At 40.8% G+C, this 21,835-nt stretch overlaps 3 protein-coding genes across 3 annotated transcripts; 1 reads left to right on the top strand and 2 right to left on the bottom strand.

Moving 5' to 3' along the window:
* The first annotated feature begins 477 nt into the window (after positions 1-477).
* Positions 478-4,946, top strand: il7r (interleukin 7 receptor). The gene is made up of 9 exons (XM_083670097.1): positions 478-522; positions 842-950; positions 1,383-1,530; positions 1,652-1,797; positions 2,066-2,217; positions 2,423-2,579; positions 2,714-2,831; positions 2,931-3,003; positions 3,193-4,946. The coding sequence occupies exons 2-9, from the start codon at positions 869-871 to the stop codon at positions 3,592-3,594; spliced, it is 1,278 nt and encodes a 425-aa protein (XP_083526223.1). The 5' UTR covers positions 478-522; positions 842-868; the 3' UTR covers positions 3,595-4,946.
* Positions 4,947-5,279: 333 nt separating this feature from the next.
* capslb (calcyphosine-like b) lies at positions 5,280-10,193 on the bottom strand. The gene is made up of 6 exons (XM_083670098.1): positions 10,152-10,193; positions 9,777-9,916; positions 9,395-9,572; positions 9,033-9,242; positions 6,040-6,165; positions 5,280-5,354 (listed from the first exon to the last, which is right to left on the bottom strand). The coding sequence occupies exons 2-5, from the start codon at positions 9,911-9,913 to the stop codon at positions 6,064-6,066; spliced, it is 627 nt and encodes a 208-aa protein (XP_083526224.1). The 5' UTR covers positions 9,914-9,916; positions 10,152-10,193; the 3' UTR covers positions 5,280-5,354; positions 6,040-6,063.
* A 373-nt stretch (positions 10,194-10,566) lies between these two features.
* Positions 10,567-20,210, bottom strand: lmbrd2b (LMBR1 domain containing 2b). Its single transcript, XM_083670161.1, has 18 exons — positions 20,083-20,210; positions 18,839-19,054; positions 17,854-17,969; positions 16,990-17,088; positions 16,576-16,743; positions 16,146-16,356; positions 15,965-16,039; positions 15,742-15,855; positions 15,378-15,561; positions 14,703-14,884; positions 14,397-14,530; positions 14,160-14,265; positions 13,732-13,829; positions 13,435-13,538; positions 13,266-13,312; positions 12,987-13,116; positions 12,693-12,819; positions 10,567-12,585 (listed from the first exon to the last, which is right to left on the bottom strand). The coding sequence occupies exons 2-18, from the start codon at positions 19,010-19,012 to the stop codon at positions 12,522-12,524; spliced, it is 2,133 nt and encodes a 710-aa protein (XP_083526287.1). The 5' UTR covers positions 19,013-19,054; positions 20,083-20,210; the 3' UTR covers positions 10,567-12,521.
* Between the last annotated feature and the right edge of the window lie 1,625 nt (positions 20,211-21,835).

The following is a 21,835-nucleotide window of genomic DNA, read 5'->3' on the forward strand; positions in this document are numbered from 1 at the left end:
GACATGGGAGAATTTGGGGAGATTGAACACCAGGCGGGCGGCAGCATTCTGGATGAGTTGCAGAGGTCTGATGGCGGACGCAGGGAGCCCGGCCAAGAGTGCGTTGCAGTAGTCAAGGCAAGAGATCTGTGTCTGGACCAAGAGTTGTGCTGATTCTCTGGTGAGGAATGGACGTATCCTTCTAATGTTGTAGAGGAAGAATCTACAGGACCGTACTGTCACTGTGATGAGATAGTGGACAGTTGGTTAGAGACAGCACGTTCAAGGGTTTTAGATAAGAAGGAGAGAAGGGATACCGGTCTGTAGTTATGGACAGCAGACGGGTCAAGATTTGGTTTCTTGAGAAGAGGCTTGACTTGGTCCCACACCTGGCTGTGGGACAAAGGAATGAGGAAAATGTGGAGAACGTAAGGGAGAGGGTACGCAGGTTGCGACGAGAGGGTACTGTGGGTAGAGACTGACTGGGAGGAGGTGGATGTCAGGGAATACGCTGCCATTCTCCACAAGCTGCCGAAGTGGACTGTAAGTCTGTCAGTCAGCAGGATTTCAGTTCACACACATGAAATAACCACATACATCTCATAGAGCATCAATGAGTTGACCTCAATAAAGTTGTGACCCTTGGTTGAGCAGCGATGTTCTCTCTTTCTCTCTCTCTCTCTCTCTCTCTCTCTCTCTCTGTCTCTCTCTCTCTCTCTCTCTCTCTCTCTCTCTCTCTCTCTCTCTCTCGCTTTCTCTCTCTACCCCTCCTTCTTCCTCTCTACTCTTTTCTCTGATACTAATACTGAGAGTTGAGTGCTGAGACACCACTTTGAGTGCCTTGTGTGTATGTCCTCCCTAGTGTTTGTGTGTGCCAGGCGTGCGAGGCATGGCAAACAGCCTGTGGATAGTCATACTCTTATTCCCTTCTACAGTACAAACTCAAAGTGGAGGTGGATCATCTGAGAATGGTGAGCTGCCTTTTTGTTTTGCTCTTTTTATGTGTATGTGACTAATTTATTTATTTTTCCAGTTCGGGTTACAGGCACATTGACAATTTTGACAAGTTGTCATTTTCAGAATCATTAAACTTAATAGCCGTATTAAGCTTTGTTATTTTTGCTATTTTTTATAATTATTTATTTATTATTATTGATGGTTATCTTATTTGCTATTATTTTTAATTTTGTACAACTCATTTAGTAAATTCTATGATACTGAACAACTTACAGGTAGTTCAGTCGACCTCAAGTTACAGAGCTACTGTTGGTGTAATCAATGTATTGTGCAACTGATGGTGCATGGTGCATCCAGACATTTTTGGCAACAACTACAAACAGCAAACAACGCTTTTGACCTCATCCCCTTTATCTTTCATTTATTTGGTTTCTTTTCTCCTGTAGAGCCCAGAATGTTCTGCACCTCTCATCTAAGTGTTTTTCCAAGTGACACAAGCAACGGCATTCTAACCTGCCACATTGATGGCAATACTAATGGTGATGATGATGATGATGATGATGAGAATGAGGATGTTGAAGCTGTAACTCTTTGGTAATGCAAACACACTGGTTAAAATCATGGGTAGAACCCCACCCTGCTCCCATAACGAATATACAGATGAGTAAAAATAATTGAGAATGTGTGATTAATGTTATGTTTATTACATCCACAGTGCAAACCATCCAAAACCAACCTGTTTTAAAGAGAAGGGCTATAATTTCACATTCAAGGGCCTGCTGTCTCTGCCAATTTACAATCTCAACATTCAATTTAAAAGAAGTGGTACATTTAGCAAGACAATCATCTTGAGGAAAATAAGTAAGTGCGTTAAACTGTGTAATATCATTATCAGTCAACATACAGTACTGTGATATATTAATGACTTCATGGGGACTTCCATAACAATTTCATAATGTCTCACCCCCTAGTCTGAATTGTTTGATGGTTAACACACAGTGAAAATAACATGGCACCTTTCACATGTCACTTTGATAACCCTGAGTTGCCTCTTTCACCAGTTATCCCTCATGCTTCTCCTTTCATTCTTGTCCTTCTATGTGGCTTATCATGGCCTTCTTTGTTGCAGTTAAGCCCAAGAGTCCCTGGGTGGAGAAAGCAACGTTTCTGGGACACTCAAACAGGGCTGTAATAGACATTGGAAATCCGTACCTAAAAGATTATCTGAAACCAGACAATCAACAATTTGAACTGCACATCTGGAGTGACAAAAATTATCTGGTACAATCATTAATTATCTTATTTCTTCTTGTTTTATCTTCTCAAATTATTTGTTCAAAATATGTAATGAAACAGTTTTTTTTGGAATAGGCCCATCATCATTTCCATAACGGATATTATCAAGTGTTTTAACACTGCTCTAGCCTGTTTTATGGACACATAGACTGCAGTCTTGTTCTTCCTTTAACTGTGTTCTTGTTCATAGGTTCATAACATCACTCGCCAGACTTTAGTAATCGAAAGGGAGTATCTCAAACAGAACACAGAGTATCATGTCAAGGTCAGAGCTAAGCCAGTGGGGGGTTACTTTGATGGATTTTGGAGTGAATGGAGCTCCTCTGTCAGTTTCACTACCGACACAGGTAAAAGCTACTCACTTGGCTTAAAAGCATATAACATGATAGGAAATGTACTGCACATGCAAATGATAGAGCAAGGTTGAGGAAATATTTAAGAGTCACATGTTATTTTCTGTGCCCCCTGTCGCCATCCATAGGAACACCCCCCACCTCAGAACCAGAGCAAAATGAACCAGTACTGTTGTACGCTCTCATTGTGACCACTGTTGCTTTGCTGCTGGTCATTTCGTTGGTTCTCTTTCACTGGAGAAAAGAGTGAGTCTATCAAATGGATCCACTACGTTTCTGCTGCATATCATTACTTACTTGCATATAATTTGTGTGTATCCTCTTAATGTCCTTCTGTCCTCACAGAATACACTCCATCATATGGCCAAGCATTCCACATCCTAAACACACTCTTGTCCAGATGTACAAGCCAAATAAAGTAGGTCATTTTCTAGCATGACACAGCTTGACGGTTGAAGTTCCCATCAACTAATCCTTTTCATCCATCTATTTGACTAAAACTATTTTAATAAATGTCATGGGAGTAATAACAGCTTTGTTGAGATAGAACTTTGGTTGACTGTGTTTTGGTTCACTGACAGTGACTGTTCTCTGACTAACCGTGCAGGGCCCTCCTGTGAGCTTCAACCCTGAGCTGTTCAATGACCTCAACATCCAGCTGGTGGAGCAGGTAGAGGACCAACACCTCAATCCTGAATCACCAGACATGCATGACAACACTGAGGTAAAAGGTGAATGGCACACCCAGGAGTGCACTGGGAATACATCAGAGAACAGCTCCAGTACTGGAGGGTCAGAGCCCCTCCTGCTGGGCAGCAGGTCCCCAGGAGAGCACCTCCGGGCTGGGAGCAGGGGCTCTTCCATGGACATTCCTGGTCTGACCAGGGAGCCTGAGAGCAAGCAGACAGAAGACTGCAATGGTAATGTTGGACCTGTGAGTCTGAGAGCCACCCAACCAGGCAAGGATGAGGCTTATGTCACCATGTCCAGTTTCTATCAGATCCAGTGAGGGAGAGAGACAAATAAATAGTGAGGGGGAGAGAGAGAGAGAGAGTGTGTCTGTGTGTGTGTGTGTGTGTGTGTGTGTGTGTGTGATAGAGAGAGAGAGGAAAGAAAGAGACAGACAGAGCTCTGTACTAGGCTGCTGCTTATCCCCTTGTTCCTCTGAGGGGCTTTTTTAAATCACTCAGAACCACCATGACTTCAAATGTCTCCACTCCTACTGTAGTAAGGATCTATCGTAAAATCCTAATTAACACATACATCTTTACCGCCATGCTAAAATGTTGAAAATCCTTTCACCACCCCACCCCTATGTTTATTAAGCATGTAGCAAAAACATTTTTTATCATGCACGGTCAATTTTAGGAGACAGGGACATTGATAGATGAGATTATGATTATTTGGTTTTATTCATCTGTTGGGAGTTGCTAAGAACCAAGACAAGGGGAAACTTGAATACAAAGACAAAGGCGCCCCTCCTTTATTATCTTCTGTTGCACTTGTTCCCATACAGTAAACCCCCAGCAGTTTACTGTGGAGCCACTGACACCAAACACACTGCTGCTTCATTACAAACATCCTGCACAACACCACCACACCCAACAACAACACCACACATCATGACAACAGCTGTAATATAAAAACAGAATGTATTACTAAATTCTTCAAGGTTTTAATGTTTCGATAAATGAAACTATTTCATGTAACGTTTATGTGATGTGTTTAACCCTAACCCTAATGATTTTAAAAAAAATTAGCATTAGCTAGTTTCATCGTGCATACTGTTGCTAAGTGATTGTATTTTCTGCACTACTGTTTTGTCAGTTGGATTATGGTTTTCAATACAGAACACGATCATATTCTTGAAGTCTTCAGCATTAGGCATCCTTCCATGGTCTGAGCTTTCAATTAAAAGTTAATGCTCTGTCACTGTGGTTTGAATTGGCCACAATGAAATTAATTGAAACATATCTGTTTGCATGGTCAGTCATAACATTCCTCTCATTATAGCACAAAACAATAATGACCTCTGTATGTAGGCGACTATCAAGTAACAGACAATACAATTGACATTGTTACATTAACATTACTTTATTTCATGTAATATCAAGGGAGGAAATGGCTTGTTTTGTGCTTTTTTTCACTCGCCAGTACAAAATATGTTGCCATTAAAATTTGAGGATTGTATTTAAAAAAGGAAAAACTTAATTTTCTGTATCAAAGTTGTATCAGAGTTTTGTGTTTTAACATGTTATTAAAACAGATATTTTGAAATGACTGAACCTTTTTGTGTCTGCTTAAGGAACCTGAATGTTAAGAGATATCTATGCTTTCCCTGTGAATAAAGTTTTAAAATTCTGAGATGGTACATTTTTTTAATGCTCAAAAGGACAATAAGGACCACAGACATTGAGGAAAAACATTACATTTCTACAATACATGATTTAGAGATACTGTAAATTCTGGAGTTTATGAAAAGACTGACTAGAAATCCATCATCCAACAACTTATCACATAATTAAAGAGTATTTACATATTATCCATGATCATTTGCATATCATTTAGAAAATGTATCATAAACATCATTTCTATAGTTAAAACTAAAAAAATAGTATAGAAGGCACCTTAAAAACTGTATATTCAAAAATGTCAGCAACTTAAAAGTTATAGTTTCCATGCACTTTTCATCATCAGAATGAAATAGACATCACTGTCAATGGAGGCGCTGACTCCGCAGTAATAGTTCAGAAACTCCTCTTTCGTGACCTGCAGAAGGTAAGGAAGTGACGCAGAGCTTACTGAACCAACCCACATCATTACTGTCAGATAGAGATAATAAACCCACACAGCCAAAGTCAGATAATAATAGACAAGGCTAAAGACTGTAAAACCTACAGTATGAGGTGAAATAGACCAAAAAAGGAAAAGGATACAGGCAGTACATTAGTTCAACTTTTCCCTCTCCCATCAACAACCAATGTGTTTGTCAGTATAGAACATCATCCTAGACATCTACAAGCTGACAGTGAGAAACACAGATACACTAACTACAACCTATTGATCATGTTAGTAAAGTCCTACTATCTAATGGTGTGTCAAACATAGAGGGCAACATGCTGGTCAATGATGACGTAAAGCACTTACATTTTACTAATGTTTTACCCTTGTCAAGACGTGGGTATGGTATGATTGACCCTGTCTGATATTTATGATATAATTGAAAAAAAGCAAACATGGTGCCCAGTAACAGTTTGACAACCTTGGTTTAAAGGAGAACATCTTATATTTCTACCACTATGGCCAGAATCAGTATAAATTCAACATCTTGGGAAAGTGACATGAACGAATTCTGAAGGTAGAAAACACCATCTACATCCCCTAAAACATCTAGAGAGTGAAGTTAAAAGAGACACCATCTGCTGTCCATATCCCAGGATTGAGAGCTCTTTACCCTGATGACTCAAGAAGATGTTAGTTAAAGTTTCCAGGCGCTTTTCATCATGATAATAAAGTAGACATCTGTATCAATGGAGGCGCTCACACCTGCATAGTAATTCATAAACTCCTCTTGTGTGACCTATTGTATTCGGAAAATAAGACTTGATCAACAGGAACATACAGTGCCTTCGGAAAGTATTCAGACCCCTTCACTTTTTCCACATTTTGTTATGTTATAGACTCAATTTAAAATGGATTAAATTAAAAGAATTTGCCATCAATCCACACACAATACCCCAGAATGACAAAGTGAAAACAGGTTTTTAGAACTTTCAATAAATGTATTAAAATTGAAATACAGAAATTCCTCATGTACATAAGTATTCAGACCCTTTGCTATGGCGTCTTAAAATGAGCTAAAATGCAAAAATGTCATCAACAAATCACTCAATAAGTTGAACTGAGTCCATCTTAATGCAAGGATAATAGTTCATGTAATTTCGGAATTAATGTCTTTGTTTTTATAGGGTCTCTGATTTGCATAGGAATCAATTCCACACTGTGTGGATCAGGTTGTCATTACAAACTGAGCAAATGGAGAGGAACAAAACTGCTCAGGAATGCGACCCTGAGGCCTGGGGAGACTTACAAAAATCTACAAAGTTGAATGGTGGAGAGGAAAAAACACAGTCGATGGGACAACATCATCTCAGTCACTCTACAAAATTGGTCTATAACCAAGTGGCCAAAAAGAATCCCTTAATGGAAAATAATCTGTTTGCAACAATGAATTCAAGTGATACAGTAAAGAAAGTGGCTGGAAATGTGTTTATTTGGTTTTACTACAAAGCATTAAGTTTGGTGCAAATCCAGCACATGCTCATGGTTTCCGCACCATCTCTCATGTGAAGAATAGTGGTAGCTGCATTAAGTTATGGGTATGTTTGTCACTGGCAGGGACTAGGGAGTTTGTCAGGATCAAGAGAAAATTATGAAATTTGCTGAGTTGGTAGTGACATCCTAATCTACATAATGCGTAATTGATTCCTATGCAAATCAGACCCTATAAAAACAAAGATATTAATTCCAAAATACAATTATCCTTGCATTAAGATGGACTCAATTCAACTTACTGAGTGATTTGTTGATGTCATTTTTGCATTTTAGCTAATTTCATAGCAAAGGGTCTGAATACTTATAAGGTATTTCTGTATTTCAATTTTAATAAAATTACTGAAATTTCAAAAAACTTGTTTTCGCTTTGTCATTCTGGGGTGTGTGTGTGTGTGATAGCAAATTATTTTGATTTAATCCATTTTAAATTGAGTATAACACAACAAAATGTGGAAAAAGTGGAGGGGTCTGAATACTTTCCGAAGGCACTGTAGTTAGTAAAACATCACACAGTTTAAAAGATTTCACAAATAAAAATGTCCATAGCCTAAGAAGCATGTCGCAATCTACAGCCCTGGAAAAAATTAAGAGACCACTCTAAATTTGTCTTAAATCAGCATCTTTACATGTATGGCAGCCATTCCATTCCAGTATCTGTTGAATTCCAATACAGGCACACCTCATTCTACTTAATGAGGTACTGATTAGGTGATCACCTGAACCAAATCTTATTTAATGAGGAAAAGTATAAAAACGACTGCTGTGGTCATCACTATCCTCTTGCAATAGGACCAGCTGGATGACAAAAACAGTGCTAGTAGTACCTCAAAAGTAATTGAAATAAAAAAATAACTATTGACCATGCCAAAAGAGTTGAAAAGAAGAGTTGAAAGAATGTTTTGAGTGAGGAAAAGAAGGGTTCAATTCTGGCTTTACTGGCAGAGGGATACAGTGAGCATCAGGTTGCTTCCATCCTTAAAATTTCAAAGACGGCGGTTCATAAGAACAAGGTCAAGCAGCAGACATTAGGGACAACAAAGCTACAGACCGGCAGCGGGCAAAGATGACTCTCCACTCACCGGGTTAACCGCCAACTCATTCAAATGTCACTCAACAACTGTAGGATGACATCAAGTGACCTACAAAAAGAATGGCAAACGGTAGCTGGGGTGAAGTGCACGGCGAGGACGGTTCGAAACAGGCTCCTAGGGGCAGGGCTGAAGTCATGCAAAGCTAGAAAAAAGCCCTTCATCAACGAGAAGCAAAGGAGAGCCAGGCTGAGGTTTGCAAAAGACCATAAGGATTGGACCATAGAGGACTGGAGTAAGGTCATCTTCTCTGATGAGTCCAATTTTCAGCTTTGCCCAACACCTGGTCGTCTACTGGTTAGACGGAGACCTGGAGAGGCCTATAAGCCACAGTGTCTCGCACCTACTGTGAAATTTGGTGGAGGATCGGTGATGATTTGGGGGTGCTTCAGGCTGGAATCGGCAGATGTCTTTGTGAAGGACGCATGAATCAAGCCATGTACAAAGTTGTCCTGGAAGAAAACTTGCTTCCCTCTGACAATGTTCCCCAACTCTGAGGATTGGTTTTTCCAGCAGGACAATGCTCCATGTCACACAGCCAGGTCATTCAAGGTGTGGATGGAGAACCACCAGATCAAGACCCTGTCATGGCCAGCCCAATCTCCGGACCTGAACCCCATTGAAAACCCCAAGATCTGAAAAGACTGCATCTTTTTTGTTATTTTGACCAGTTGTAATTTTCTGCAAATAAATGCTGATGGAATTTGCTTAAATTGAATTTGCGAGAAATGTTGTCAGTAGTTTATAGAATAAAACAAAAATGTTAATTTTACTCAAACACATACCTATAAATAGTAACCAGAGAAACTGATAATTTTGCAGTGGTCTATTAATTTTTTCCAGAGCTGTATATGGATAATCTCATGCACACCACAAGCATATCAAATGGAATACACAGTGCATAGAAAGTACTGTATAAAGGTAAACAATGGTTTGACTGCTAATATCTCCATCCATCTTTACAAATCTGAGGCACTGGCACCAGGGGGAGCAGGCCAGAGTGATGTCATGTCATCAGCATTACCTTTCCATCCTTGTCATAAGGAGAGTCGAAGCTGTCCAGGAATTTGCGGAATATTTGGTCCTCTGTCCACTCCCCGTTTTGAAATTTGGGGTGGTACTTGACATTGTAAACGCCCCTCAGATCATCAACCGTGATCACTCCATCACCAGTTTTATCCAGTTTTCTAAATGCCTGCATGATCACCTCCTTCCTGGCATTAGACATTGGAGGCTGCAATCATAACCAGCAAAGGAAGACAATGCACTTAATGACCATGTTTTCATTCATTTTGTGGTGGAGGACCTGATGTCTCTGAATATTCAAATGAGCCTGCTTTAGAAAACTTGCTTTATATAATGAATTGACCAACCACTCATAGTTACCCTAAGAGTGATAAGAAATTCATCAAAGTCGATCAGTCCACTGCCATCCCGGTCAAAGCGATGAAAGAGTGCCATGGCCTCCTCTTTCTCAATGACGACACCATAGTCATTCAAGCCCTTCAGGAACTCTTTAACATCCAATGTGCGATTGTTGTCATCATCCATAATCTTGAATGTCCTGACACACACAAACCATGATTGAAATGACAATAGCAGGCTCAAAATTTTAAAGCTTGAATAACTTTTAAAGTCACTGAATCTTTATCCTATTGCATGATATTGCTGACCTCAAAAGGAGAACTATCATCATCTGAGAAATAATTCCTTTATTACAATACTGTACAGTGTACACAATCGCACAGCTCCACCTCTGATCTCTCACCTGCCCAGGCCCTTGATACCAGCAGAGCCTCGAGCCAGACACTGCAGCCTCAGCCGCTCCACAGGGTCCGAGCACCCAGACAGTTGTCGTTTGGCATTCATCGCCATCTCCCGATCATGCCTCGACGTACCTGCCATGACCTTAAAAGCAGGCAATGCATAGTTGCATACACAATTGTTTTCATTACATTATTAAATGTGAATGTTGGTTTAGTTTTTAACAAGGGTTGTGGTGTATGTAGGCTTCCTTGACGCTTGCTAGCTGGCTTATGACTAATCAAATGATCAATAAAGTCTGACTGGATTCTCAAAATGATTTACTCAGCTTAAGTGTTGTGATATCTCTATGTGATATCAGTAGATGCAGGCAACTTACCTTATTGTAATTGCAACAAACAGGTTACTTAAAGGGTTAGCTAGCAAGTAAACTGAACAACACAATTTGAGAACATCAGCAGCGGCCCGCCCCTTCCCAAGCGTTCTACCGTCTCCATAGAAATGTGATGCTCTCTTCTCTGGTTGGCTGAATGTCTGTTCTCCTCTCACCTGACGCAGTTACCTGACTCCTTCAGTGCAAACATAGGCCTGTTGCAAACAAGCTTCCACCTGGCAGGCGCCTCTCCTATTAATTTCCATAGGTCTTATAACCTCTGGTATCTTCTTTAATGATAGTGACTTGAATGTCTGAAGCAAGTGCAATAACCATGGTAATCTTAACTTTGCATCAAACTAACTGGACCACCCTCCTCTCATTGACAGACACAATCACTATATGACACGTTATGTAATGTGAATACACTTTATTTAGTTGCACACACTGGTATACTGTACATGTTCTTTTATCCTAAATACTACATCATTTATAAAAACACAGAGGACCAACACCAGGGTTTAATAAATTATAACATTCCAGCATCAGAATACATGTGCAGAGAAGATGAAATATAGCTATTTCAACATACAAAGCATCATCTAAAATGTTTTCACCAAAATCACCAGTGATAAATTGTAATCATACTACACATAATTCATTTTGAAGATGATTCTGAAAGTATTATTATTATTATTTTATTTTTTTACATAAAACAGATTTTAGGAAGGTGAAGTTAAAAGGGTATCTAACATCACAAGACCTTGCAATTTTGACAAGAGCATTATTAACAGTGGCTGTTGTTACCAATGTTAACAGATGGAGTGACATATCACAATAAATAGCATGTCATTCTTGTGTTGACCTTTTCTGTGTGCTATATCAATAAACTATATAATACAAAATCAAAAATCCACAACATATAAAACAGTGCATTATGGACAAAAAGACACAGGGACATGGAGAGAGTGATATCTGGTTAAAGTTAAGATTATTTACAGCAGACAACATTACATACATTTACAACTGAATTTAATATGGTTTCAGGATAATTGTTCAGCTCCTTGATAGATGAACACCTTAATCTGCATGCATTCAGTGTGTAATATTCTTCAATAGCCCCCAACCAAGTCTCAAAGTTCTTCCTGTGCAATACAACTTTTGGGAAACACGCTGTGCAAGTATTTCAAAAACTCAATGACCTGTTGCTTCACTGTACCTGCCAGCAGGATCTCTCCATTAAAGTAAGTGTATATATATCGAAATGCAAAAAACATTTAAAGGTCACTTTTCATTATTATTTTTTTTGATTTAGCCAAGTATTTAAAATCAACATCAAATCATAATTGGAAAAACATACATTTGCCATTTTAGAATTTCAATCAAAAACATAATGTGGCAGACAATGGAAATGGCACAAATGCTTCCTCAAGGAGACAGTGTTCAGTAGATGATTTTCACACCTAATATTTAAATATTTGATAACAAATAAGGCGTAACCAGTGTGAAGCAGTAAACAGTAAATTATACAATATGGTGAATGATCATTTAAAAAGTAGGCTTTTCAAGAACAAAATTCTCAAACATGAACATTTAGGATCATTCCAGTGTGGAATGAACCAAATAAATTGCACATGAAATAAAGGGCTGTCTGTTCTTCATACTCTGTCAGTTTCTATGGTAGCAGCTTCATACGTCCTTCCATAAACCAGAATAATACATACTGGCAACATAAGACTAACTCACTAGAACATTGATAATTCATCCCACTATTTATATTTTGCTGACACAGTTATAAATACATTTATGTATGTATGTACGTATGTAGAGATATAACAGCCTCAAAGAACTATAAATAAAACTTCTTCCCCTTATGAGATTCTTCATTACTAGTAGTAAAAATCCTCATTCGAAGCCCATTAGCCAGGGCTTTGAGGAACTATACGGTACATGGTTTGTGAAGATCACATGGGGATCTTCCCCGGAAAAGGACTTTTACATTTATGCATAAACAATAACTTAAATGCTGAAACTGATCAACCGACAAAAAAGAAAATACATGGTGATAAGTCCAATTAGCATAGAGCATTGTGACATGCTGCATACTGGCTGGCACAAGAGAGTACATCTGCAACATTGGGATACGTTTCAACAGCCACTGTGATGTTCTGACAGACGACAAGCTTTTGGAGAAGAGGGGCAGATGGGTATCATGCCAGAGGTGTAGAGTGACAGAGGTCGCGTGCTACATTCATAGAGGTTGGGACAGTATCTCTCCTTCCTGCGGTCTTCCCTGCAAGGTGGATGAGTTGAGGATAAACTCAATGTGCATTCTGGGTTATCCTTTCCCCTTGACTCTCCCTCTCTCTAATCTTCTCACACATCATCAAAGATTCTGCTCCGAGACGATGACATGGACAGGTACCTGCCCCCTGCAGGCCTGCAAAAAGGAGACAAAAAGAGGACACATTCAGCAACACACAGATCTTGATATCCTGCTTCTACAGTTTAATGTAACTTGCGTGGCAGACGTGGAAGACCTCTTACCTGCTGGAATCAGACTCCAGAGGGTCATCTGTAAGTGTCTCAGCGTTGAAGTCCAACGGCTCTGCATCCTGGAGAAGCTCTATACAGTCTCTCTCTGACCGGCTACCAGTCCGAGAGTACTTTGCCTCTGTTACAAAACATATATATATCAATAGCATATCACTGCTTTGCAGATAAATGTAATGAGGAAATTGTGGAGTTGATAGGCTTCATAGCAGTTGGACAAGCCAATGAGTTTATAAGAGCAAACTAGTGATTCATGGTTTGAAATAGTCTATCCGGCCATACACTCACGTCTGCTGGTGTTTGTGTTGGTGGTGGGGTTGACACTGTCTGAGTAGTTGGTTTCCTTCATTTCTGAATGGCTGTTCCTGTTCCTGGCAGCGTAATCTTCTCTCTGGTTACCATAGCGCTCCTTCCACTCCTAGAACACAGGCACAAGCCTAACATCAACATCCTGATCCATTGCTTTCTAACATTCTGGTGGAAATACTAAATAGCCTTCCTCATTAAGTCTTTCAGTTATACAAAAGTACACTAAAGAGACATGGCAGATGAAACCCAGACACTCACTCTCCGCCGGTTCTCTCCATCCTCTGTCCTCTGTCGCTTTCTCTTCTCTGTCAAAAAACGAAGGGCCGTGACTAAGTACTGTGCTGCGAGTACACAGCAACACCAGAAATAAAACAGAAAACTACATATTTTTCACCCTAGTATAAACTCAAATCAAGTGGGGTCAAACCTCGTCGGATGAGCTCCTTGCCCTCATCAATCAGGTCAGAGGTCAGTTCATTGTCACCGATAAACTGCTGGAAGCCCAGCATATTCAGACAGCGGGTGCCAAGGCTGAGGAAAGGGTTAAAAAATACATAATATGAGTACACATGGTAGCATTGCAGCACCCCCAGCTGCATGTTGATACATCAATGTTTCATAGTTGTTGTTTTCTAATAGAATCAATTGTTGTCCTGCTTGTTCACCCCACAAGTGTTCATTATTAACTGTCACTTCAGTGTTTGAAAAAGACAGCAGCACTCACCTAAAGTAGGTAGCGATGCAGAGGATCACAATCAGCATGGGATAGTAGATGTAAAAGCCATTAGCTATGAATGAGAGAACCCGCATAGAACCCATGATCTGCAGAGAAGATGTGAGGGAAAGGAATGGAAAGCACACATTTGTGAGGGTCAATCAATGAATGCTTCCTGACAACACAAACAGAGTGGTTTGGATATGCAACACTACATTATACATTGAGTGTCGATGACGCCAACACCTTCCCGCTGTAAATTAATTGTTTCTGTGGTTTCAAAGTTGATAGAAATGAATTTAATTATAAATTAAATATACTAAGCTGTGGTTTCAAAGTTTACTGAGGTATATGTTGTTGTTGAACTATTGTACCATAACTGAACACTGCCCGAAGGATGTGCCTTTTCATTGGCTGCTTCACCCTGTGTGACTTACAGAGGTATAGGCTGTTTGCTGCTTCTGCTGGTGGGAGATAGCAGAGTCCATGTGGATCAGACCCAGAAAGTTCAGACACAGTGGGGGGGTCAGACGACAGAATAGCCTGCGGATCAATAAGGACAATTTTGACTTTTGCTAAATTGGCTTTTTCTAAATGTCAATTTCCTCAAAGTCCCCCTTTCTCCATCCAATACGTCCCCTCACTGCTTATTACCACCCGTACTGGTCACTTACATGCCACTGAACTGCAGGCTGTAGGCGTCGGTCTGGTGGTGTGATGCCAAGTAGTAGTAGTTAAATACTCGGATGCGGAACACCGTTGAGTAAACACAGGTGCACAGGAAGAAGATTGTGATGAAGCACGCCATCTAGTGGACAAAAGTATACCGTAGTGTTGAGTACCATCCTCCCCTTTATATATATATACGCACACACACGCGCACACACACTTATATAACCACAAGTCAGCCAATTAATACATGTGCTTGTTCTTTCTACAGCAATTCTCTTTCTCTTCACATTGGTGTCCCACAGACTCACCTCAATGTACAGGTAGTTGTAGTCTCTCTCTGCAAGCTGGATGAAGACCGCAAAGAGTGAGAGGACAGGCCGGGTGCTGAAGAAGGTGCACTCAGACCACACCACCGCCACAGAAAACAGAGACAGCACCACAGACAGCAGACGGTAGAACCACTGCTTCAGCAGGCACTCCCAGTACCACTCTGGAGAATGAGACAGTGACACATGGGTTTATACTGGATCAGTCAAGGGTTCCATGCTGTAATGGTTAGCACTCAGGACTCTGAATCCTGCGATCCGAGTTCAGATCTTGGTGGAACCTGTTGACATATCTTTACATCTTAACAGTCCCTCCTAAAGACCTCTTCATCCCCACTACCCCCCTGTACAAGTTTCTCTCCTGTTAAAAAGTATTTTTTCCTTCTTCTAGCATTGTGACTGCCAATGGGCCCTGGTCCAAGCATTGATTACTGATGATGACTGACGGATAGATGATTCACTTACAAATGTATTTGTTGTAAGTCGCTTTGGATAAAGGCATCTGCTAAATGCCAGAAATGTAAATGTAACACTGGATCGAACCTCAGAGGGGGAAGGTGGGGGGGATAGGGAGAGTCCATATGTGAGTGCAGTATAGGTGACCCACCCACTGTTGGGGTATAGTTATAAGGATGACTGTGAGAAGGTCAGACCCACCTACGGTAGGGGTGTAAAGGTATCGGCTGAGCCAGCCAAGGGGTTCTGTCGAGGGGAAGCTGTGTACGAACTGGTGGGCTGAGCTGGTCTCGTTCTTGGCCACATCCTCCAGGTGGATAGCCTGCTGCAGGAGGATCTCCCACTGCACCCGGGTCCTGTTGTGCCTCTGCACCGCGTAGATCACCTGACCAATCACAAAGTATCGCATGTCATTTTATTCTCATGCCTTCATCTAGGATTAAAGGAAGTAAAAAATGCCAAAGGGAAGGCAAACAATAAACATTAGAAAAGAAACCTAATCTCTTCTTTGGACCCCAAAGAGCACAACAATGTGGCTAAAGGCAAAACAGGAGCCTTGACTTACCTGTTTGTGCAGCTTCACCAGGCTTTTCTCACTGGGATAAGTGTTCTGTTTGTCATCAAAGTCCTCATAGTCATCCATGTTCCGGCCCATCTTCTCCTGGTAGTCCACAGGGCACTGAAGGATAAACAAATCTCATTTTGGGGGGCTTCAGACTCAAATCTACATGTCAAAAATGCTTTGTTGTTTTGTTTCTTTGTGCAGCTTCGCCATTAGTCATTCTTACCTTTCTAAGAATCGTATCGATGCACTTCCTCAGTGGGTGGTTATACTTGATGCATTCGCTGACTTTCCTCACCTCCTACAACATACACAGCAGAAACATGTCACGGGCATGACAGAAGGTAACCGTTTTCCTAACCCACAGAACATGTAACAATGTCTCCGATTTAGGAACGAGTCCCCACCTCCATGACATCCTCCAGGTTCTCCTCTGCATCAGCCTTCTCTGTCATCAGCTTGGCTGCTTTGAAGTATGTCTTAATGAGCAGATGTCCATGCCGCGAGGAGTTCCAATAGGACCGTGGTATCTCCACCAGACCGTAACCTAGCAACAGCACTAGCAGAAACAGGCCCCAGGTGTTGGCTGCAGTGATGCCTATTGTCTGCAGCTCATACCTGAGAGGGGAAGGAGAACAGCCCAAACCACATGTCATTCAAAATACAAAAGGGGATAACAATGCTTTTCCTGAAGGAACTCGTACTCCCAACCATCTTTGTCATGTGAAATGCGTATCATGATGTTATATCTGGAGATTCTAGAGCCCATTGACTTTGTGGTCAATAGCACAGGTTTCACCCCTCAAGGCTAAGCTGTCCATGGTGCTGTGCACTCACCAGGAGAGGTGCCACTGGGGATGAATGGCCACGTAGATGAGCAGCGAGCCGAAGATGAGCAGGTATGTTCCATAATAGATGGCGTTCTCTATCAGGGCAGTCTTAATCTTCCCGGTTATGGAGAAGCCTCCAGAGCGTGCGTAGGACTGCATGAAGGGCAGCAGCAGCCTGCAAGCACATAACCAACTGGAGTAAGGCAGGAGTACATTAAGTAGATACAGAATGTGTTTTGTTGAATTATCCAAAAATGTCTTGTGGAGACAGCTGGCCAAGAGACTACTACTGCTTAGAGACTACTACAATCTCTGATGAGGCTGATCCCATCCTATTACACCAGCCAACAGATACTTCCTGAACAGTAGTATTTCCAGGACATACAACTGCAAAACGATTCGGAGTGAATTCAACACTCACCAGGTGAGGCACTGAGAAGTCCAGTACACCACCCTCCAGAACACAGGCATGATTCCATCTGGGATGTAGCTCCATGGTTTGTAACAGACCTTTGGAACGCTGTCATGGAAAAAAACCACAGTGTATACAGTAATCAAGCAAACTGTGGGAATACAATTCTACAGAGGAATGAAATTACAAAGGCTTATGCTCTACTGTTGTTAACCTAACCTACAATTATTGAAACTGGACTAGAAGTTTCAATAACTTACACCGTTATTAAAACTAGACCACAAGCAGATCTTCAATGTTTGCTTTAGTAAACTATTCGGAGACATAACACTGTGTAGAGATACAGTCAAGCACAACCAAAACAATTGTGCTTGACATTTCATGAGTATGTCTGAATATCTTAATGGAAACATTTAATTATGACTAATTATGGCAAATGAATGTGTGAGAGAAGAGAAACAGACCCTGCCTTATGATCCTAATAGATAGACCTGCTAAACATCTCAATGGTTTATGAGGACAGGAGAAACTCTCATGCTTTGCATTACAGTGGTGGTGGTTGCATGCCTTCAGGGTCCCTGTTCCCTAGAATAACTATGTAGGCTGATGCGTTTGTGAAACCTTTAAGACTTTAATATAGAAGAGAATTGTGAGCTACAGCTCAACAAAATGTAGATTTTTCAGAGAGACCAACTGTGAACCACTGTACATGCTTTGTGATTGAGAATGTTATAAATAATATGTCTTTTCGGTTTACCTTATCATAGTATAGCCTATGAGGCATGTCATTTACTGTGAGGCATGTCATTTACATTTACTGTGTGTGCTGATCCTGACCCCTACGAACACATGATATCATTGTGGTATTCTAACCTTTTATTGGGTGTGACAGTCGATGAATTTCCTGTGGTTTGATTTGAGAGTGATGGGGTCACAGAGGGCACAGAGGCATGATCTTCGTGATCAATTATGCACTGCTTGTAGATTGTCTGACAGGTCAAAACACAAATAGATAGATATTAAGGCAAACATCAGAGACAGACATGCAAACACAGGCACACAAGTAGGCACTGGTCACTGGTGTATAAATTGTGTAACTGTGTCTTGGAGAAGGGATAAAAGGGTTTTGGTGCTAAATGAGAGCTATACATTTGGGATTGAGTGAGTGGTGAAGCCTGTTCTCCAATCTAAGTAAGTTAGTTTATTTTTGTTTAAAGTCAGTGTGCTGTTGGTAGCTTGTGTATTTTGCTGTGGCTATCCTGCCTTAAGCTCAGGAATTTCTGGTTCTATTGGAAGCCAGCTGTTTAAAGCCAATTGCTGTGAATCACTGTCAATCTCCAGTGAGAGGGCCTGACACTATCCTGCAAGGTATTTAACCCCTGCTGACCTTGGACCAGGACTAACACATTTGGGATTGAGTGAGTGGTGAAACCTGTTCTCTAGTCTAAGTAAGTTAGTTTAATCTTGTTTAAAGTCAGTGTGCTGTTGGTGCAGCAGCCGCACTACTCGGTCACAGCTTTTCACTGTCCTCATGCCCCACTGGTGGAATGAGCTTCCCACTGCTGTCATGACTGCAGAGTCACTACCAATCTTCCGCCGTAGATTGAAGACCCATCTCTTCAGGCTACATCTTAATGGTCCCTCCTAAAGACCTCTTCACCCCCACTACAAGTTTCTCTGCTGTTAATATTAAAAAATTGTGACGGCCTATGGCCCCTGGTCTGAGCATTGATTACTTTATCTTATGATGACTGATGGATAGATGATTCACTTACTTAAACAAATGTATTTGTTGTAAGTCGCTTTGGATAAAGGCGTCTGCTAAATGCCTTAAATGTAAAAGTAGAGCTGAACTAACCGTACTGACGTCCAGAGGGAGGATGAAGACAATGAGGAAGCACAGGTACCATGCCAGCAACGTGCCGAACAGCACCATACGCTGCTGCTTCCGGAAGTCGCCATAGCGATGCAGCAGGAACAGTGCCAGGAAGAACACCACCACGATCTCGATGCCCAGCGCAGCCCCACTCATCCTGCTGATCTTACTGTACCTCGCTTACCAGCCAGACAGTCACTGAAGAGAAAGAAAGCCTCTGAATCAATCAACCCTAGAATTCATGTGATCTGTGAAAGAGGTATTTCATATTCACATCCTAATGTTATGTTACAATGTCTCCACAAATATGCATGTGTTTAATATCTCCTCCTCTGAAAAGTTTCAAGAAATTATTCTCGACAACACCCAGCCCTCCTTCTCATTCAATTACTTGGGATAATAATGAGTTCATTGTCATTGGGTCACTCAGCTTCCAAAGATATATGTGGCCTTTCCTACAAAGGACCCGATGGTCTGTGCGATCCTGAAAGAGTCTTTTGTCTTGTTCCTTTGGAGCATAAAAATTCAATGGGAAAAGTAACAAAAACATAACCAATGAATGGTATGAATGAATGTCAGTGTGGTGCATCTCATTTAGCCACTGTAATTTTCAATAGACCTAGTTAAGTGTTTGTGTGTGTGTAAGTATGTGTGGGAGTGAGTGAGTGAGTGAATGAGGTTAGAGAGTGACAGACACCCTGTTGGAATACTTTTGAACGTATCCTTCCTTCTGTCATGAATATGTTAAACCAGTGCAATGAAACGTTTGCATTGACCACTCCACGAATGTTAGATCAGTGATTACATCAAGGGAGGAAGGATGCATTACATTGCTTATCATGTGGTGGAAATTCACAATGACGATGACATGTTGACAAGATCTGCAATTCACTAGAATCGTCTTGTTCAGGACTAGGCTACACCCAGACTCACAGCGAGATCATCTGGCTAGCTACCTATATACTGGCTTGGTCACAAGATCAACAATACACAAACATAGTATATCATGATTACACATTCCAAATGCAATGCGTTAATATGGTAGCTGGCTAGGTCTTGTCACGTTTTACTTTAGGGCCTCCACGAAGCTATCTACCTTTTTCGCGAGAGGGCAACAACAACACAGACGACCTGTCAAAAATATGCTAGCTAGCTGTCATTAGCTTTACATTAGCATTGCTATTTGAATAGCATCCCTAACGTACACACGCCAAATTATCTCTTACCTTCGTTGTTGTAATACAACCGTTAGGATCAATCTTAAATCCCAATAACCCTCGTCGAATTATGGTATTTCACTGCTATAATATAGCAACATACAGCGACTGTGTACCATCAAAGGATTACCGTCACAACCTTCCTGGTAGCTGGGGATGATGGGAAATACATGCGTTTCCAACATGTATCTTGCAGAATGTTATTGCTCCGGAAATATGGATGGACTACATAATGCAGCAGCCAGTAATAATGTCAGAGAGAGCCACGTCATTTAAAATGACGAGACACACACACACACACACACACACACACACACACACACACACACACACACACACACACACACACACACACACACACACACACACACACACACACACACAAAATCTGTCATACGAAAGAAAGTATAATTTTTTACCATTCTTTGAAAAGGAATCAGACAATATATTATTATATTATATTATTATTATATTAATATTATATTATACTCTATATACTATTTCGAAAACAAAATCAGCCATCAAGGAATCAAAATGATACAATTCTTGTTTCAGATGTTGATATTACAGTCTTAACCTGCACTGACTGTGCCCTTCTGCCCCTTGGGGATTAATTATCTTGGTAATTTCAATGACACTGACTTCATCTTTACTCTCTTTACCCCGTTCTGTCCATATTTTCTGTCCTCACTGGGTCACCATTGCGCAATATACTGCATTGATCAAGAGGACAAAGCAAGTCATTGCAGGTTATTGCTTTACAGCTCTGAGAGGGCCATTTCTATTTTGGGCTCATGGTCAAATGTGTTTACATTCTACCTTTGCAGTGCTGACCACTGGTGCAGATGCTTAAAGGGATAACCTAAATTACAAAATCACATATTTGGTTCCTTACCCTCAAATGAGTCTATGGACAAGTGCACACTTCAATCAACACTTTTGTTTTGTTTGTCTGGGCACTGCAACTAACAGCTAATTGTTAGCATTTTTTTAACCTAAACCCAATGCAAGTTAATGCACCCTAAGTTAGCACGTTTGACTCATTTCAGGATAAGGAACCAAATATGTGATTTTGTAATTTGGGTGAACTATAATTATCACAAACTTGACCCTTTTCCCCTTACATTTCACCGGGCTACTGATGAATCATTGTACTAATATTGGCCATTGCCAATCAGTCTAACAAATTCTCTGGTTATTTCATAACTTTGTGTGACAGCAATGATAAGTTCAAAAGAGGATAACGGCCTCAATGGTAACAGTTGATCAAAGAGCATTGAGCAACAGTGACATTTCTGATTCAGAATAAGGAGATTTGAGGGACAAAAGATGCACTGCTGTACCTCAGCCATCAATGCCTTCCTTCCTTCCAACATAGAACATTTTCTGAATATACTGATTTGAATACTCAATTGAAATGGATATGTGTTTGTTTTCGGTATTCGTTGAACGATCAACATAATTCATCAGATTACTGCTGTTGACCTTAATGAAAATACTTTCTGTGGCCAAGGGCCATTCCCATTTTGGAGCCCACGCACTAGACATGTGGCCAGAGGATAACCTCCTATTGGTCAGTATATTATATCTACACCCCCTAAAAATGGCATAGCATGCATGTACGACTGCCTCAGTTCAAAGTTGACATAAACATGTGGAATGTAGGCCATGTTTTACAAGCAGATAGGGTGAGGGGAAGGTCATTTGAAACAAGTGTCAGATATGCTTGCACAGAAAAACTTTGTTTGTCACAATACTATAG

Source organism: Argentina silus, assembly GCF_951799395.1.
Source record: "Argentina silus genome assembly, chromosome: 5".
In the NCBI taxonomy this organism is placed as follows: Eukaryota; Metazoa; Chordata; class Actinopteri; order Argentiniformes; family Argentinidae; genus Argentina; species Argentina silus.

Bases quoted from the DNA above. Each gene is read 5' to 3' on its own strand.
- lmbrd2b (XM_083670161.1), bottom strand. From the start codon at position 19,012: ATGAGTGGGGCTGCGCTGGGCATCGAGATCGTGGTGGTGTTCTTCCTG. The intron at 17,970-18,838 runs GTTAGTTCAGCT...TTGACCTGTCAG, and splicing joins TCCCTCTGGACGTCAGTACG to ACAATCTACAAGCAGTGCAT. The intron at 13,539-13,731 runs GTGAGTGCTGCT...CCCTTTCCTCAG, and splicing joins TGCATCGCTACCTACTTTAG to CCTTGGCACCCGCTGTCTGA.
- il7r (XM_083670097.1), top strand. From the start codon at position 869: ATGGCAAACAGCCTGTGGATAGTCATACTCTTATTCCCTTCTACAGTA. The intron at 1,531-1,651 runs GTAATGCAAACA...TTACATCCACAG, and splicing joins GTTGAAGCTGTAACTCTTTG to TGCAAACCATCCAAAACCAA. The intron at 2,218-2,422 runs GTACAATCATTA...TCTTGTTCATAG, and splicing joins GGAGTGACAAAAATTATCTG to GTTCATAACATCACTCGCCA.
- capslb (XM_083670098.1), bottom strand. From the start codon at position 9,913: ATGGCAGGTACGTCGAGGCATGATCGGGAGATGGCGATGAATGCCAAA. The intron at 9,573-9,776 runs GTGAGAGATCAG...TGTGTGTGTCAG, and splicing joins GGTATCAAGGGCCTGGGCAG to GACATTCAAGATTATGGATG. The intron at 9,243-9,394 runs GTAACTATGAGT...TTATGATTGCAG, and splicing joins AATTTCTTATCACTCTTAGG to CCTCCAATGTCTAATGCCAG.